Source organism: Ambystoma mexicanum, chromosome 3q (genome assembly GCF_040938575.1).
Source record: "Ambystoma mexicanum isolate Mex_15411 chromosome 3q, UKY_AmexF1_1, whole genome shotgun sequence".
NCBI classification, from domain to species: Eukaryota; Metazoa; Chordata; class Amphibia; order Caudata; family Ambystomatidae; genus Ambystoma; species Ambystoma mexicanum.
In genome coordinates, this window is record NC_090926.1 from 1,177,622,285 (window position 1) to 1,177,641,096 (window position 18,812).

The following is an 18,812-nucleotide window of genomic DNA, read 5'->3' on the forward strand; positions in this document are numbered from 1 at the left end:
TGACGGACAGTATATTGCGAGCACGCGTTTTTCGCATGAGGCATTAGAACTACCGGCACACGTAGAGTGAGAACTCAGTGGGAAAGTGGAGTCTCCCGCGCACAGCGAGTGACACCAAGATAAATCATGAAAACACCTAAATCGAATTACACGGCTGAAGGCCGAAGTCAGACAGCAAGAACAGCCATTTTGGTGAGACAGAGAGGAATGCCTCTCGCAGAGGGCGGATGTAGTGTACAAACCGCCTAATATTTTGGCGAATGAAGCCATGTCTAGAATTATTGGAACTATGGCTGGTAGCACGTAATGTTACACGTTATACACTGGAAAATACAAGTGCCCTGAAGACAGAACCAGCAGAATATGTATTGGGGATGATTTCGTATATATATTTTTGTAGCAATTTAGATTTATGCTGGTCCTAAAAACACATGAACACAGTGTTGGCACACTCTCCTTGCCCATGTAAAATTAGGAAGGGCATAAATAATATCGTTGAGGGTTAACACACAGACCCCCTAGTGGAGTACAGCAAGGGTTTTTTGGTATATGAATTCCTAGTCCAGATAGGCAAGTCATATATAAACAGAGGAATGAATTCCAAATGGTGTTCTTGTATAATTGTTTTTAGTACAATAATGTTGAGTACAATGTGTTGTTGAAAAATTAAAATATGTATATTTTTTGATAAACTACATGGTTATTCGCCCTTCTTTTGAGTAAGGGGTTATCATGACCTGATGCATTGGTATCTGTGAACACTCGCTCTTAGTGAAAAGGATAGGAAGCTGGTTTGTGGGAATTTGCTGTTTTGATAAACTGGCAGTAGTGCAGTCAGGTTACCAGCAGTTACCAGCAAACTCGTAATGAGGACCATTATGAAATCTTGTACAAAAAGGATAATCTTGCTCATTTGAGTTGGTGGCTGTGGATGAGATCCACTTACCTGTTACTACTCTTAATGGCAGAAGTGTACACCTGCGCCTGGTTATCAGAACACTTTCAAATGTTTGGTCCAAGTTAAATAATCTGAAAATTCTTCCAGGAGCCAGTATGGTGTGGATACGGTTCGATATTGTGCTTAACTCTGCCTGTTTATGAATCAAGAGCACCCTGGCCTCAATATTTTCTAACAATCTTGGATGGTTCAGAGGAGAATTAACAGACAAATTAGTAAAACAACTAGAACAATTTGCTGAAGCCATGTCTGTGTACTTTTTTGATGAATGATAGCCAAGGAATACACAGAAAATGTACTTAAGTAGCAATAACATCAAATAACATCTAGAATCAGATGCACAAGATTTCTTGTTCGGTCAAACTCTGTACCAGAGTGTTTTAGGTTCCAGGTTCGGGTCATCTTCAAGACAAGGCAATTCAACTTCAGTGTTGCCCAAGAATTATTTTAAAAAATCTGTTCTCTTCTAGTGCTGAGGATGATGCCCCAGAGAAAGCCCACAACCCAGTGTCATGAAACACACCTCCAATTGTATGCATAGAGATAGCAGCATTACATTCCAATCACCCAAGTTCGCAACTTGGAGGATATCACTGCAAAAAACTGCAGCTCTGTTCCTTCAGTAGTGGCTGTTGCCATGGCAGCGAGTGAAGCCGTTCATTGCAGTCAGTCATGGACGACCACATGATCCTATGGCGCTCTGTGATGATTCATACAGGAAATAAAACCTGATTTCGAAAACTTCTGCTTCTGATTGAGTCTTTTGGATTGCTTCGTTATTCTTGTTATCTTGAACTTTGGTATTATCAGACCCGGCTTTGTCTTGTGGATTGTGTCTTCGCCTGTCCCTCCTGGTTAATCCGCTTCCTGCCTGTTACGACCCTGGTTTTGCTTCTCGGACTGTTTTGCACCTTGTTCTGTTACCTACCTGCCTTTCTGTTGCCACCATCGGCCTACCTACAACCTTCCTTGTACCGTATTTGATCTTGGATTTGCCCGCCAGTTGCTCGACTACCTTTGTTTACAGACTGCCTCTTTACTACGCTTCATTTGAATTCTTCGTCTCTCTTCCGCACATACTTTGGCTTCCCCGGAACGTTGGAAGGTGACTTGTTTACTTGCAGCATTCGAACTAGACACGCTCTCCTGCATGTTGCTGTCTCTTTAAGCGTCCTCGTGCCGGCCGGATAGGTGCACTTCCCCAGACCTACCTGGAAACTTTAAGCTTTGTGTTGGACCTTGTGACTCTTCTATCCTGCTGTCTATTGAACATATTCTGGTAAGACTTGTATTTGGATCTGGGTTTTTTGTTATTTGTTCAATCTCCTTTTTTCTAAAGATAACTGGTGTTGTCTCGTTCTGCTTCAGGTACCATCTTGGGGTATTTCAGGACACATGTATGGGAGCGAGGGGTCCTCAGGCCCCCTCGTGTCGTACGCTCCTCAGTACATGGCTTGGACCGCGTGCCTCCAGTAGTGGGATTGCCCCTTGCCCTTATGTAAAGTTAACCACGGTTGACTACTGCATAGATGGGACTACTGACAGGACACGGGGCATCCATCTTTTGTGCCCCCTTTCGACTCCATCTTGGATAATCAGGCCTCACTGCGATAGTACAGCAATGCTCAGCTTCCCTCCCACCGCAGCAGCCAAGGACAGAGACACACACACACAAAGTGCGCAGGCAGCTGGCTGGCCCCCACCCTTGCACTCCCCCTGCGAAGCAAAGCTCTGCACTTCCATTCTCACGCTGAAGCTGGAGAAAGTTGCAACAATTAATATGCTACAGTTTTCTTCCTCTGAGATCACTGTTCGCCTGAGAACCGGCATGTGAACCAGGATGAGCTAAACACTTTCTTCTCGATTCGTCCTCATAAACGTGCAAGCCACCCACCCCCATTAGAACAATTTATTGCCATCCTGACCCTGCACCCCCTGTAAGGTATTTCTTTCAAGTGCCAGACCCTCGCCTGTGCTGCAAAACCCACCCAACACACCCACTACTAACCTTAACCATTTTTACTACTATATATGTTTTTACTTGTACTAATGAGTTTGAAACCTAGCAGATATGCGAAACACAGCCTGATTCTTCTACATGCACAATAAGGTCAAGGCCTCCAAATAAAGCCACGAATGAACCAATTGTATTGACAATAATCATTGTGTGTGACTTATGTAGAAATGTGACAAGTAGCATAAAAAGTTTTAAATAATTTGTTATTTAGTGTGTAACATATTAGCTTAGGTAGTGACCACAGTGACCGGACCCTGACCTGCGTGGAGCACAAGATGTTTGACGTCCATCATCTCGTCAGCCACTTAGCCAACCAGGAGGAAGAGATGCCACCCACACCTACAGCACCACACCGCCTGGCCAATCGGGTCCATTTAGCATTTTTTGTTAGAGTTACTTTAATTAACATATATACTAGCACTGATGTAAATGTGGTAGGGAGTTTTTTGGGTTATTTCCTAGCTGGAGAAATAAACCATCCTTTGAACTCTTGCAGCCGGGTCTCGGTGCCTTCTTCCCCGAAAGGGGTTGTTTATTTTACTTTCTCTCACACGTAGTAAGCCGGGGAAGGGCACCTACACACATTATTACCACCCTCACAATAGTCAACTTCCAGCACATGCCTACCGCAGAAGGGGGGTCTGCACACGCCTTCAATTAGAGGTGGTACTGATTCAGGTGTTCTTTTTGGTAATTACCAAATTGTATTGCAGATCATAACCTTGTTCTTGTCTCCCACAGCCGGCGTTTCGTGAGGGGGTGTCTTGTCTTCCAACTACTAGATCTCTCTGCTTGTCTAAATAGCACAACAGAGGTTTACAGTTGTAGGAAGAATTCTTCGTCAACTGGGTTCCAGAGCCATAGCATGTCTGAGTACTCTATGGGGTATTGGTATTGATTCATGACACGCAGCCACATATTTTGCTAGTGATTTTGCATTCCTTTGGACATTCGTACCATCATTTCAATAGGCTGACATAAAAAAATGGGAGAAAAGTGACATAACAACCAACGCTTGAACCATTTTAGTTCTTGGTTGTCCATGTGCATGGTTCCACCCAGCCTAGAAGTAAAAGTAATTCCCAGGTGATCATAGTTGTTACATAACTTGAGTTCTTTCCCTGCTCAAAAGGCAGGAAGTTTAAGTTTCCTGCGACCAGATATACAGACGATTACAACCGACTTAAAGGCCTTAATAGACGGGTCTAAGCTTTGCATAAATGAAGCATAAACATCAGTTAGATGCAGCAATGAAAGCAGGGTTCTTGCTACAATTACCATGCATGCAGCGTAGATAAATATAGGTATTGACATTCCACCTAAGTGTGGTACATCATCCTTACATCCTATAAGGTGGTCATAAAGGCTATTTATATAAAGGAAAAAAAGGAATGCGCAAAGATGCACCCTTGCCGTACACCTGTGCATACAGGAAACCATGAAGTATAATAGCCACTTCGGCCTGAATGCACATAAACTCTGTTGTTTGCATGCAAAGATGACAGTATGCTAACCAGGTCCGACTGGCATCCCATCTTACTCAGCATAATCTAGAGCTTGACTCTATTTACTCTGTCAAAAGCCGACCGAACGTCCACGAATGCATTGTGAATTACTTCATTCGTGAGGTAAATACTGTCGCTATTTTAAGATGCAACTTTAGGGCCTGCTCAGAGATGCCAAAACCTTCACGAAAGCCCAACTGTGTTGCTGCTAGGATGTTATGACTAGTCACCCCGATCTGCAATCTACTTAAGACAGTGTTGGGATGGAAATGAGTCTATCCCACCCCACTAACTACTTTCAGGTGAGGCAAAACCCCTATGAAATAGTGTAGTGTACAAGGGGGAGAGAACCGTGCTATGAAACTCACTGCAGATATAAAATAGTGTAAACAGCAGACGTATGACCTCGGAAGGCACATAGAAAGAAACACCATTTTGCATTTGCAGGCTTGCATGGCCGCGCTGCACCAGTCACGCTTCATGGAAGGATTTCACATGGCCCAGATCATTTAGGAACAATGAAGCCGTACCACCAGTTCTCACGGAAGCTCGCTTCCCGCTTGACCCTTCACTGTTGCAAACATTTAGTATCATTGGAAGGAATGCGCCTTGGAAGGCATTGAGACAACTCCAGGCTCTCTACCGTGCCAATTCATCACAGCCAATCTGCCAGCAGGCCTCTAACCCCAACGCAGTCAACCCATTGCCAGAGCCCACACCACTGATCCGACCCCCATACCCTTGCATTCCATGATAAGCAAGCGACCCCTGAACCCATAGCATAAACCAAGCAACAATAAACGACCTAAGCATGCGTGACTGTTTCACCCCTCAGCATTAAACACATCCTTTGTAACAAGAGGTACAGGGAGAGATAAATTATAGATCAAGCAAGGTTGGAGGCCTTGGGTGCGAGAGGAGCGGTATCAACAAGGCCTACAATGTGTGGTTCAGGGAAACTGTATTTCTTTCTCCACCAATCCCCAAGCCTCCCAGGTTCATGCCATAGTGATGTAGAAGTAGGCTTAGCATGCTAGCATAGATTTAACAATGTAACTTACAAGCGGCCTGACCTTCCCACCGCTGAGAGATGAGCCCAGCTGACCCACATGGAACCTGACAGACGGCGAGGAGACCAACCAATTGTAGCCTGGCATCCCCTATGGAGCAGGACCATGTATACATTTTTACCAATCTGCTGTGCGGTTTAGACGTAGCATTCAGTCTGAAGGCTTCAACGTTCTCAAGCAGCAGAGTCCTTTGTTGATATTTTGTATTCTGTACAATTAAACCTTATTATCCCTGCAAGCTATCACCTGGCTTATTTCCCTAGAGGGTTGTATTCATCCTGCAGTGTGCGTAAACAGGGACTTGCCTTCAACAGCTCTGCCAAAGATCTTGAATGAAGAGTCAAGCAGCGATAAATAGATAAAACAAAAGGGAAGGTGGTATACAGATATTTTGCTCTATGTAAGAGAAATCAAAAGGGAAAACCAGAGATAAACACCCTGTGGATCCCACTTCTTTCCCAATTGTCAGGTTCCAGAAGCCCTTGAATGGAAATCCGCTTTCACCACTTGAATATAAATTCCACAACATAAATACTGGGCCTCATTACAAGTTTGCCGGTCTGGTAACAATGGTGCCGGTAAGCTACTGGAACTATTGTTACCGGACTAGCAAACTACAAGGTCTGCGGGTGGGTGCCCTTCCGCTTACCAGGTCTAACCTGGCAGGCAGAAGGGCACCCGCTCGCAGACCTTGATGGATGTTCCAGCAACATTCATGAATGGTGCTGGTGCATCCGTCCTCCACATTCCCATTGAGTGCAATGGGACCCGAATGGGAATGGGGAGTAATTTTTTCCGGCGCCTGACAATAGGGAATTTCCGGGACCACTGTGGCTGTAATGACCCAGTGGGTCCCCAATGCCGGGCGGTGGAAAAAAATGACTCCATCAGCAGCCGTGCCCGTATTTACCAGCACGGCTACCACCGGACTCATAATGAGGCCCACAGTGTCCTGCCTAAAAATGGAAAATCACATGACAATGCCATCATTTAGAATCAGTTCGATGTTGGGTTTTCCGGATGGAGTAGAAGAGACGGTTCCCTTTGCCTTTTTCAATAACTCAGTCACGTTGTTTCTGGTCATTGACCAAAAAAAGGATGGTATATATGTGGACCTTTGTCATATAATCAATGTCAACAGAAGAGGCTGTGGTAGTGCGGAAGGTAGGAGGATGTTCAACACCAATTTACAGCATGACAGATCACACTGAGAAAGTTCTGCTATTCCCTGACTTTCTGCAACATCAATAAAGAGAAAGGCCTTGAATAGTACTATCAAAAGGGGGATCTCTGACAGGGGGAAAAGGCAGAGCTCCACAACTGGGGGCATCCTAGAGTCATGCTGAATGAAAAGGAATATATTTTCGGGGACTCAGTGATGGTAGAGGAGCTCCAGCCACCTGTGAAGGAGCAGGATAGGAGGAAAGAGTTAAAGGGGGATGTGGATTTAGAGAGGTCGGCGATCAAGCCTTCTAATGCTGGATACGGATTACTGTGAATTGATCAAACCATTGCTTCCCCCTACATTAACCTATTCCCTTACCCCACCCCACTTCTATATTTAATACAAATTAACCAAAATACCTAACGAATTCGACCAAACAAATTCGGTCAATTCTGAGTGGGTCCATTTTGCATTCGATCAATTTGGGTAATATCCAGGATGCGACTTTGTTGCAGGTTTTATAGGTTTACTATGTCAGTGGAGGTGGGTTCTTGTTGTGCTTGTCAGATGCACAAAAGATGAAATATTGCATGATTTCTCATGTTTCCACCATCAATTCTTATTGGTAATGTGAATTATCTGGGAGACTTGCATGAATACACATGATTATAACATTTGCACCAGGAACAGGGGGAGCAGCCAATCAGGTTCTGTGGTACGCAGGCTAAAACCGCTGATTGATCACAGCCCACGTTACACAGATCCCGCAGGCTGCCTACTCCACCTCGTACCGCCATCTTCAGCCCAGCCTCCTTTTTTTTTTTTTAAATATTCCAGCCCCTTGTCCAGTGCAACTTACCTGCTGTGGCTGTGGCGAGTCCCGCTGCTGCTTCACACCATCTTCCTTTGGCAGCCGCAACGCAAATGGAAATGTAAGGAGCCCCGCTTTCCACCTCCGTGGCAGCCATCTAGGAACTGTCATTTATATGAATGAACGGGATGCCACTACCAGCACTCCGGGTTACCACTTTGGTAACACGGGGTGCTACTGGCGTTAGTAACCTGTTCCACGGGCTACACTGGGGTAACGTCCCAGTGCCCTTGTTAAACGCCCTCATATCGCTAGGACCTTGAACTCGGGCTTCCAGGCTGTTACCCACTGCTGTAGCCAGTGAAACGGATTACTAACGCTATATTTTCATCCTATTCAAATGTGCCTTTGTGTTCCCTCAACAGTCGGGTAAATTCCCTGCTATGTTTGGATGTTATTGCCTATCGTCAGAATAATAAAACAGTTGATACAAATATCACCAAATTAAGCATGTACATTTGGATCAGTCCGCAAGATGTCTGCCAATAATGGTGAACCTTCACGGATGAGAACAAACCATACAGTGATATAAAATGATATGATATGATAGGTTATTTATAATGCGTTTCTTAATACCCAGAGGTTTCTAAGCGTGGACCCGGGGAAGGGAACAAACCTGTGGTGCTCCGTGTCCTCTTGCTTCCAAGGCGAGCACGTTGCCCCTGAGCTATCCTCCCACGAAATGTTTTTTTTAAATTTTCTTATGTAAAATCTCATATAACCTTTTGTTAAGCATGATTGTGATGCGCTTCTACTATAGCATCATATCCATCCCAAATTACATGTCTTGTGATGCTCAGTTTCATGAATGTCAAACGAAGCTACTCCTGCAGCTTTACCCTTCTAACAATGGGCCGGCAGTGATTTACTGGTCACCCCACAAAATGTGGTTTATCCATAAACTCTTGCGAGTCAAGTAGGGGCTCTAAATGCCACCATGGCCTTCAGGGTGGTTCAGCAGCCTGCGCCAAATCAGAGATACAAACAGAAAAAAAGACTTTCCAGAAAGGGTCCACCTGCGGTAAAAATGTTATTATTTTTCCATTAAAAATGTATATTTAAGGAAAATGTCAACTAAGCTGTCAGGACACTGGTATTATTTCCTGTGAATTCCTCATTTTCAATAGGAGAAGGTCTTACCTTTGAATTGGTGATATCCATTTCAATCTGCAGCAGTTTCACCTCCTTTTCCTGTTGGTTTTAAGTAAAAGAATACAGTAAGGAGAGTGGAGCAATCTTTACAAGCAGGTAGGCAGGGAAATATTGGCCTGCAGGATATGGCTGCCTTACCAGGGCATCGTTATTCTGTAACAGTTTAATGCACCTCTTCACAGACTGGTGAAGTATAGTCTCATCTTCCTTAGCTTCAGCAGGTTCTATCAACACTGACTGGCTGTAATGGAAACATGTAGATGGTGAGTCCTAGACTACATAGCGCAGTGTTAGCCATGACAGGCAAAGCAGAAATTCATTTGATGGCTAATCAACTGAAACATGCACGACAACAGATGTGTGGTGGAAAATCAACCACAGACTCTTCGGGTGGATGGGTGAGCATCTTTAATAATGGCCAGAAAAGCCAGCATACACAGGACAACAGCAACCCAACAACAGAACGATACCTGGCCCAGCAACACCGACTCCCTGTGGGCACATCGCTTTTATACAGGCGATCACACATGCATTTCAATGGAAAGGGAGGTTCAGGCATGGCATGCCATTGTTAAGCAACAATTGGCCACATTACAAGTTTGCCGGTCCAGAAACAACGGTACTGGTTAGTTTGCCCTTACTGTTTTTTCAGGACCGGCAAACTATGAGTTCAGCGAGCAGGTGCCTTTCAGCCGGCCAGGTCTGACTTGGCGGGTGATCCGATACCTGCTGGCCGAACTTGACGGATGCACCGGCACGATTCATGAATGATGCCCGTGCATCCGGCCTCCCCATTCCCATTGAGTCCAATAGGACTCAATGGGAATGAGGAGTAATAATTACCGGCACCCGGCAATGGGGATTTTACGGGATCTGCCAGGCCTGTAATGCCCCGCTAAATTCATGACTCCGGTATTTACCAGCACGGCTTCCACCAGGGTCGTAATGACCCCCAATGTTTCAGGTGGCTGTTCACTGTCTTAGCCAGAGGCTGAATTCTCATGTCTGGGAAAGGCACAACCTGGATCCCTGCGGAAGACATTTTACGATACATTACAATTCTTGCAGTGCAAGCTGCTTCTACGCTTCTCATATGGTTTGGGGTATACTGGCTCCCTTATGAATTACTACTTCCATCTGCTGAAGCCCCCCGCTGCCTGGAAAGGCATCTCCCTGAAACATGGTATGCCAAAAGGGAAACATAAAGAGGTGAGAACTATGGATGCAAACTATACTAGGTAGTAAATGGTATACTAGGTAGTTAATGGTAAAGCCTTTGTGGTTAAGACATTCAGGGCCTCATTACACGGATGGCGGTAACCTTGGCACTGCCGCCGGTATTTTACCGAGTCTGCCATGCTGAATGGCGGAATTACCGCCCTATTCCAAGGTGTGTGGGGGCGGTAATTCCCCATTCACCATGGCGAATTGCGGTACCGTAATTACCTCCAAGGTCCCTTTGCGGGTCCCGTCCTTAACGGATGGTAAAACCAACCGTTAAGGTAGGGTCCCACAAAGTGTCCTCGTAGTAAGGCGGTAAGGGTTTACCGGCACTGGTACCATTACCGGTACCGGTAAACCCTTACCGCCATCTGTGTAATGAGGCCCTCACACTAGAACATAGGGCCTACACAGCAATGTCAATAATGCACTGTTAAACTGCTCGTTTTCATACACGGCTTTGTAAGTTGCGACCTTTAATTGTTATTTTTCCACCTAGCTGTAAAACTCCATCCGAAGAGAACCAATAACCTTGAGTGTGGAGTACTGTCAATCTAAGGGCATTGCCTGATGGAAGTTGAGCTACATCAGTACCAATGTACAAAATAGGCGCTTAAGCCCAGAATGAAACAGGCGTCCAGAGTGTGCTGCACAGATTGCATAGGTGAGATATCCAATGGAAATTGAGGCCCTGTCACTCCTGAATCTATTGACAAAGTGTTGAAGTCTAAAGAGAACTAATAAACCAACAGCAGATGCAGTGATAACTTAAGCACTCTGTTGGATGGGAGTTGAGGTTCTAAAGTCCCCAATGAGCGTGAAGGATGCTGAGGTCCTGGGGAGAGCGGGACTGTACAGTATGATAGCCAGCAGCACTGCCTGACTCAGAGTAGTGGAATGAATTGTCCTTCCAGTGAAACCACAGGTCTGACAAGGAATAAGAGGAGTCCTTAGTACAGCTTCAATACAGAATTAAAATAGACTTATGCTTGAAGGCTTTTGGGAAAGAAGAAATAAGTATTTTATTCATTTAAAAGCTTTGCATCATGTCATTATTATAGCCACTTGCCACCACATGCTTTACAGGTACCTACCATCCAAGAAAGACCCTTAGATCAGTAGTTAAAAGGTGTAACCTTGGAGGTGAGAATGATTTCTACAGCATCTGGGACTCACTCTTTGCTAACATTCAAAATGCCCTGGCCAAAGCACAGTTGTGCATTTCTATCCGATTCGACTATTAATTTGGTATATCGCCCACCACTGCATATCAATAGAGTTTAATTTATTAGTGTGTGCAGAGTGATACTACTAAGGGCCTGTGCAATGGTTTTAGCTAGACATTGCTCACCTCCCCCCTTCAATCACAGAGCCAACGAGTTCTGCTTGTTTGGGAATTCAAAGGCAAAGTGTGCATCCATGGCCAACAAGTGCCATGCTGGTACGATGGGTGTCTAAGACTGTCGAGCCAGAAACCCTGGAACAATGTCTGTCTAAAAGCATTTTTTTTTATTGTGCATCATAGCCAAAACAAATTTCGACTTTTTACACAGAATACAAAATCGTAAAAATATGTAATACAATTCATCATTAAAAAAGAGGAAAAGGACATTGCAGACTCAGTACTGGCGCCTTGGGGTGTTTGCCGCAACGGAGAAACGCTGAGAATTGGACAGCTGCCTGTGTCAGACCGGAGCGCCCTGGAGCAGGAACCCTCTGGGGCGCCACGAGAGGGGGAGGCAGAGGCGCATCTCCACAGAACACCAAGTGGATCCTGCAGATCACCCATGTCCTGCAGCAACATACTGAGGAGCAACCATCGCCGCCTCTCGTGCGGCTCGGCATACTGATGTTAACCAGGGTTGCTGCGGATCCAGAGCAGCGAGTAGGGAGAGAAGAGGGGATACGCCGGCACCAATCCAAATGGACGGAGCAGGAGCTCACTGGCCCCGCATCAGAGGGATCCAGAGGAGGCGACTGGAGAGGTCGGAGCAACCCGCCAAAAGAAATGAAGGACAGTACTCCTAGCTCCTGATCACCCACCGGTGCTGGACCACTCCTAAGCTCTTGAGTTATCGCTGGGGAAGCAGGGAGGCACCAAGATCCTGCTGCAACCTACATCAATGGGACTAGCGGCCTCCCTGCGGTGTCCGATGTTAAGGTAGGCCACACAATACGACAGAGTCACGCCACAGAGGTCTTGATCTCCTGAGGAAGTTGCTTAGAGCCTCTCCATGCCTCTGACTCCTCTTAACAGCGAAAGTGCCCCGTTTGCAAAATGTTTAGGTTCACTCTGGCACCCTACATCTGGATGAACCTTCCAAGCTCCTGCTAGGAAAAAACCCTACAAAAATGGGAGCCGCACTTCTCCTAAAATACCAAAAACACCAACTAGGCCAGTCTATTGGTACGGTGCAGAGCTTGGAACGCGGACGTGCGGAGACCCCGTCGCTGTGTAGCAAGTATCCACACACGGCACAGCAGGGCTTCCTCTGGAGACTCAGCGGGCCAGACCGCCGAACCCTACACACGAAGTGGCAGCACCCGTAAGGAGAACAACCGGTTTTAGCTGATTGAGTGGGACGTTCTGCCCCACTCCGCACCTACTGCTCCCGCCCGGCTCGGGGCAGCGACTTACGTCGGATGCAGTCCAGCTGCGGGCCAACCGAGAGCAGGTCGAACCTGACACAGAAGGCAGACCCGAGACTTGGCATACCGCTGCTGCCGTGCACTGAGGAGATCTCCTCAACCCCGTAGTGGATGGAACCGCAGCAGGATGCTCCTGTGAGAAGGTAGGAGGCGTGAACACACCCTGCGACAGCTATTCACCCAGAGAGCCCCTCCCGTGGGGAGAACTCCCCGTCCCGCTCCCCAAGCCCCATCAGAGCAGATCGACGCTCAGGACTGAGGCCAACGAGGCTAGTGGCAACGTTCAATGTGATGAGCCCCTCCCCGGGGTAAAGTGAGAACTATTAAGTGATCGGTCACCTCACCTTGTGCCGTATTAGCTATCCCACCACAGCTAGCGAATCTGCTTTTCCGGTGATCCAACACCACTTCTGAGAGAATACAAACGGTGAAGTACCTCTGAGCCATTGCCAGAGACAGACGCCACATGAGACACGTGTAGTGCACGTCCACATCAAGGGCACCCAACATAACATGTGTGCGAGATAAAAGACAGACCCTGGCCCGTCAGAGCAAAACAGCGAACCATACCTCCTTCCCCAAGTGGACACTAGAAAGAAGGGCCTAATTCGCAATGCAGCCCTGGGCACGTGGCGCCGTAACATATCACTTTATGGTACACACCACCCACCGTTCTCGAGAGTGAAGCTGAGACACGCGGAAACTGCACACAGGCCAGCAGACCACGACCTAAGATATGTGTCTCCAGACTAAGAAACAGGCAGTTACATCACCCTTTCTGATCCAACTGGGAACACTGGAGACCGCATCGTACACACCCTATTCTCAGACTTAGTGCGTCAATTGACTGAGACACCGCTGAAATCACATGAGGGGACTTATAATGTGGGAGAACCCAATCCACTTGGAGGGCCTGGTCACTGAAAGAAAACACTTTTGAGGACTGGCGGGAGTGGTGCATAATCCCTGGTAACTGTGGAGCTGGGTAGTTGCCAGGCTAATAATGTGAAAATGCTCGGTCCTGTGGAGCTGCCGAGAGTGGCATGGCTACCTAGAAGCTCCTGGTGCGCTCCAAACAATGAACAGTAAGAGCTGGAGAATCGGAATGAGGAAGGGAAGGAGCGTGCATTGCATGAGAAATCACCAGCCAAGTCTCTGTGGGGAAGATAAATTTTCCTTTGGAAGATCCGAGACGGATGAAGAGCCTTGTAGAAATTGGCGGCCGCTCCGAGCTGGAGTTCTGAAACGCTAATGAGAGGGCAGCACCTATGTATTGATGCAACCTCTGGTCCCTAACACTGTCACGGCACACAGTAGTCTGGAATAATAGTGACAAAGCAACCAGAGAGGAAACTCTGAATTATAAGGATTCCCTGCAGTATAGGGGATCCGCCGAGTTACATCCTGCCCCCACACTCACCTGGGGAAGCGGAACCTGTTAGCCCAGGAGGGCCTGGAGACCGCCTTCAGGGTCTTGAACAAGGATGAGTCAAGCTACAGCTCGCCCACAATGACCCTCTAGGTGGACAACAGCAGTGACAGACACAGTGTCCTCGAACTCCACTCCTCCAGGAGAAATATATAACTCACCCAGAAAGGGGAATGCTGAAACACAGGAAATGTTAGCAAAGAGCAGTAAAACAACTAACCAAATGAACATAGCGACCTTAGTGGGCAGCACAGTTCCTGAGAAACTGAAGAAAGGCAACCCAGCAGGGAAGCAAAACTCCATCCCCAGTTCTGGTTTCGGAGCCCCCTAACCCAGCCAATCAGTCACTATATCGGACCTAAGAGACTTACTCACAGCCATAACGAAAGAAATCTGAAAAGGAACAGAAGAGGTAACTCAGAAAATTAACTCCCTAGACAAGAGGGTGGAATCAGTCGAGAACCAGATGACAGACATCGAGAACACCCTATGTGAGCAGACATTTGAACAGGAGAAAGGCCTTGACAGAATGGCAGCCCTGGAAGCCCGTTGTGAGGCACTAGAGGTGAAGCAGGAGGATGTTGGAAACAGATCAAGAAGGAACAATATCCGACTCCGCAGAATACCTATCACGGTTCCCGATGCGGACCTGAGAGGATACTTAGGAGACTTATTCAGATTCATAATAACACTCCCAGACAAATCCCCATCGGAGCTGGTCCGGGTGCATAGAACAATCCCGAGGCAGTCTACTACATCGCCCCCGGAAGTCCTCGCCAGGGTTCACTTTTTCAGGGTAAAAGAGGAAATCATGAAAGAGGCCAGAGCAATGCAGCAAATCTCCTTTAGAGACTCTAACATCCTCCTATACAAGACCTGGCGAACACCATCCTACAAAAAAGGAAAAACCTCAAGCCACTGATGGACTGGCTTAGGGAAAGAAATCTCCCATACCACTGGGGTTTTCCAACATCAGTGAAACTCTCCTGGGAAGGATCACAACAACAGATCAACACCCTAAAGGAAGCAGAAAGATTCGTGGGCATCGGAAGAGGAAGCGAGGAATCCGATTCGGAAGCGGCTGGTCGAGACCCCCCCGATAAACAAGGGCCAGCTTCATGGACCAGAGTCGGTAGATGGCGTAGAATCCACGGACCCCCACGACGAAAGCCCAAACCAGATTGAACTGCCGCAAAACAAAATGAATGTCTAAGGTCAGTGTCCCATCCCCCACACCCCTTGAAGCCCCCTAACGACCAACAACATGGGCAATTGAACACACTCATTCGTCGGGGGCATAGCACAAGCAAACGTGACACAATACGGGGTGGAGGGGGGCAAGAGGCTGTAGGGGAATCCGTGGAATCTCCCAATATCAGATTTGGAACTGACCAAAGGAAGCTGTTATCACATTCCGAGAACATGTTATAAAACACAAGTGGACATTATGTCCTGCCGTTGACAATTTGGGACCAGTGGCCATATCGCTTGAGGTTGGAGCACTATAAGTTGCCCCGTTGGGTAGAATGATCACATTTCTTCGGGGTCAGGGGTTAGAGGGAGGGGAAGGGGAGGAAAAGGCATCAACAAGGGGGGAGAGAACACTGTGGGTCACTCCCCCGAGGGGGAAAGGAAAGCAACAAGAAACTGACATCTATTGACATCAGAACACCATACAACCAGAGCAACACCAGACAGATAATGTGCTCTGGGACAGGCAAGAAGAGATGCAATACTGAACCCATTAAGGAACCTCATGGGGTCGGATAGTGAGAGGGAACTCAATGTCATTACATGGAACATCCAGATCCTTAACTTCCTGGGGGAAACGTAGGTCGGTGGAGCATAAGCTCAACTTACTAGCTGGAGACATAGTACGGCTCCAGGAGACCTACTTGTTACAGGCCGACGAAAAAAGTATCAGATTCAAAAGGTTAAAGAAATCATTATTCGCCACATCCTGGGAGAAAAAGAGAGGGGTGGCCATCCTACTGAGCGACAATGTCCCCTTAACGGTAATCACAGTTAGACGGGACGCGGGTGGTAGATATCTCTTAGTGAAGGGTCTTCTGGTGGAGTAGCTGGCGGTGGTTTATTGCCCAAACAGCACTCAAGACAAATTCTTAGCGAACCTGACCCCAACCATCCTGACATTCACGGAGGGACACCTGCTTATAGGTGGAGATTTTAATATGGTCCCTGACCCACTATTAGATAAAACCCTTCCCCCATCCAGACTAGATTACACCCAAGCACTGTCATTAGCCACATTTTTCAGGGAAACAGAGACAGTGGACGTGTAGAGGCTGTCAAACACGGGCTCTAGAGAATACACACACTACTCCCACGTGCACAAGGGATTCTCAAGAATAGATCTACTGTTAGTCACCAACATAATATACCCCTGCCGGGACAAAGTTAAGATACAAACCCAGGCAATCTCGGACCACGCCCCTATATCTGCAGTTATAAGCATAAAAGGCTCTCCCCGTGCTCCAATGAGATACTGGAAATTATACGATGCTTTGCTGTCAGATGAGGCTATTAAAAGGGAAAGTGCAGAAACACAAACTATTTCTGTGAAAACACAGTATCTTACTCCTCCATAGATGTAATTTGGGATGCCATGAAAACAGTAGGTAGGGGGACACTCATCAGTGCAGGGCCCGAACAGCAGAGAGTCTCGAAAATCTTGGGAACCAAACTAGAGGGTTCGGTTACATCACTAGAAAAAGAGTTACAACCGCGCTGGTCTAGAAAGGGGGAAAGAGCATTGAAAAAAACAAAAATAGCACTAGAAATGCACTGGACTGACAGATCAGTGAAATCATTGGCCTAGACAAAACAGTTTTATTACAGTAGAAATAATAAGGCAAACCGATTGCTAGCATATAAGATCAAAAGGATACACAACAGGAACAATATTTCATGCCTAATTGGTGAAGATGGCAAACTCCCGATATACAAAGAGGGACAAAATGGAAGTGATGGCGAACCACCACAAGATAGTAATGATAGACCCGCCCTCACTTCTCGATAAGCTACCCAAATACTTGCTAGCTACCATCACCCAACAACACAAACAACGCCTAGGAAAGCCTAGATGACCCTATTACATTGGAAGAGAACAAGGAAGCCATCAAGTCACTGAAACCCACCGCCCCAGGCCCCGACGGGCTAACAGAGGAATTTTATAAAATGTACTCACATATACTGGCCCCACACCTTACTATCCTATTCAACTCCTTTCTAAAAACAGGAACCATCACGAAATCAATGGCGGAGTCTATAACTATATTAGTCCACAAACCAGGGAAAGACACCACACACCCTACCTCCTAAGACCAATAACGTTGATGAACAACGACGGGAAGATATTTTCGAAGGTATTAGCATCTAGGCTTAAACCACATCTCCCAGACATAATAGCCCGCAACCAAACCGGATTCATCCCAGGGAGGGGAACACACGACAACATCAGGCGCACCATAGATCTCATAGAAAGTGTGAGTAGGTTGGGGGAGGAAATGCTGGTCATCTCACTGGATGCCCACAAGACATTTGACTTGGTTGACTGAGGTTACATCGGGAACAAACTGTCTCATCAGGGGTTTGGCCCAAATTTCATTAAATGGACAATGGGCAACTATCAGAACCCTACCACGCAACTACGAGTCAATGCCATCAGATCAGAAACTATACACATCTCCAGGGGAACAAGACAGGGATGCTATCACCGGTGGTTTTTGCCCTGTCCATGGAGCCATTTGCAAATAGGGTCCGACAAAACAAGGAGATAAAGGGGCTCAAAGTGGGGGACCGCGAGTAAAGGATTGCGCTATATGCAGACGATGTGCTTGTGACTGCAACCAATCCAAGGGCATCTTTGGATCACCTATAGGAGGATATTGATGAATTTCGCAGAGGGTCTGGATTCAGGGTAAACTTGGAGAAGTCAGCTGCCATGGCAGTCACTCCCGCAAATATACAGAGGGTAGACCTAGGTCTCTCCCTCCCGATCCCGTTGGCGGACTCCTCAATTACATATCTGGGGGTTCAGATCCCAGGGATATCTCACAAGTTTATCAAAGCAACTTCCCGCAGCTGTTTAACGAGCTCAAGCGCAACCTAGAGCACTGGAAGGTCCAGGAGATCTCCTGGCTCGGGCATATAGCTGCAGTAAAGATGAACCTGTTACCGAGATTACTCTATTACTGTGCAGCCCTCCCGGTCCATATCCCAGAAAAAGAGCTACTCTCTCTGCAGAGACATATACAAAAATGTATCTGGGGTGGGAAGAAACCTAGAATTGCTAAGAAAATCATGCTCCCCGGAAGGGCTATTGGGGGTTTTGGAGTCCCGGATGTATCAAGGTACTCCCTAGCAGAACAATTATCCTATGCATACACGTGGGTCCAATCAGAGGATCAGCCAAGCTGGCGACAAATAGAGGAAGCCAGGTGCCCGGTCCCTCTGCACGATCTCCCACACCTACCGACATTAAAATCCCAGGTAAATCAGGGACCCCTCACAGCAACAATAAACATTACCCAAAAAGTGGAAAATGGCAACTCGGAAATGGGATTGTAGGGGCACACGAGGCCCACTCACACCATTCTGGAATAACCCAGAATTCACACCTGGTATCCCCTCACATGGTTTCACAGCATGGAAAGAGGGTGGTCTGCAAACTCTGGGGGATTTCCTAGAGGGAGGCTCCCCTATCACTTTTCTAAAATGCAAAGAAAAATTTAAGGTGACTGAAGCAAAAAGGT

General features: G+C 46.9%; 1 protein-coding gene across 2 annotated transcripts in view; it reads right to left on the bottom strand.

Annotated features, from left to right (window-relative positions):
* Nucleotides 1–18,812, bottom strand: part of LOC138581972 (ribonuclease Y-like) — a 338,026-nt gene that overhangs the window by 200,976 nt on the left and 118,238 nt on the right. For both annotated transcript variants that reach the window (XM_069652880.1, XM_069652879.1), the window contains exons 3-4: nucleotides 8,877–8,979; nucleotides 8,727–8,777 (exon numbers count right to left, since the gene is read on the bottom strand). In XM_069652880.1, the coding sequence (XP_069508981.1) occupies nucleotides 8,727–8,777; nucleotides 8,877–8,979 (154 nt within the window). The remainder of the gene's footprint in view (nucleotides 1–8,726; nucleotides 8,778–8,876; nucleotides 8,980–18,812) is intronic.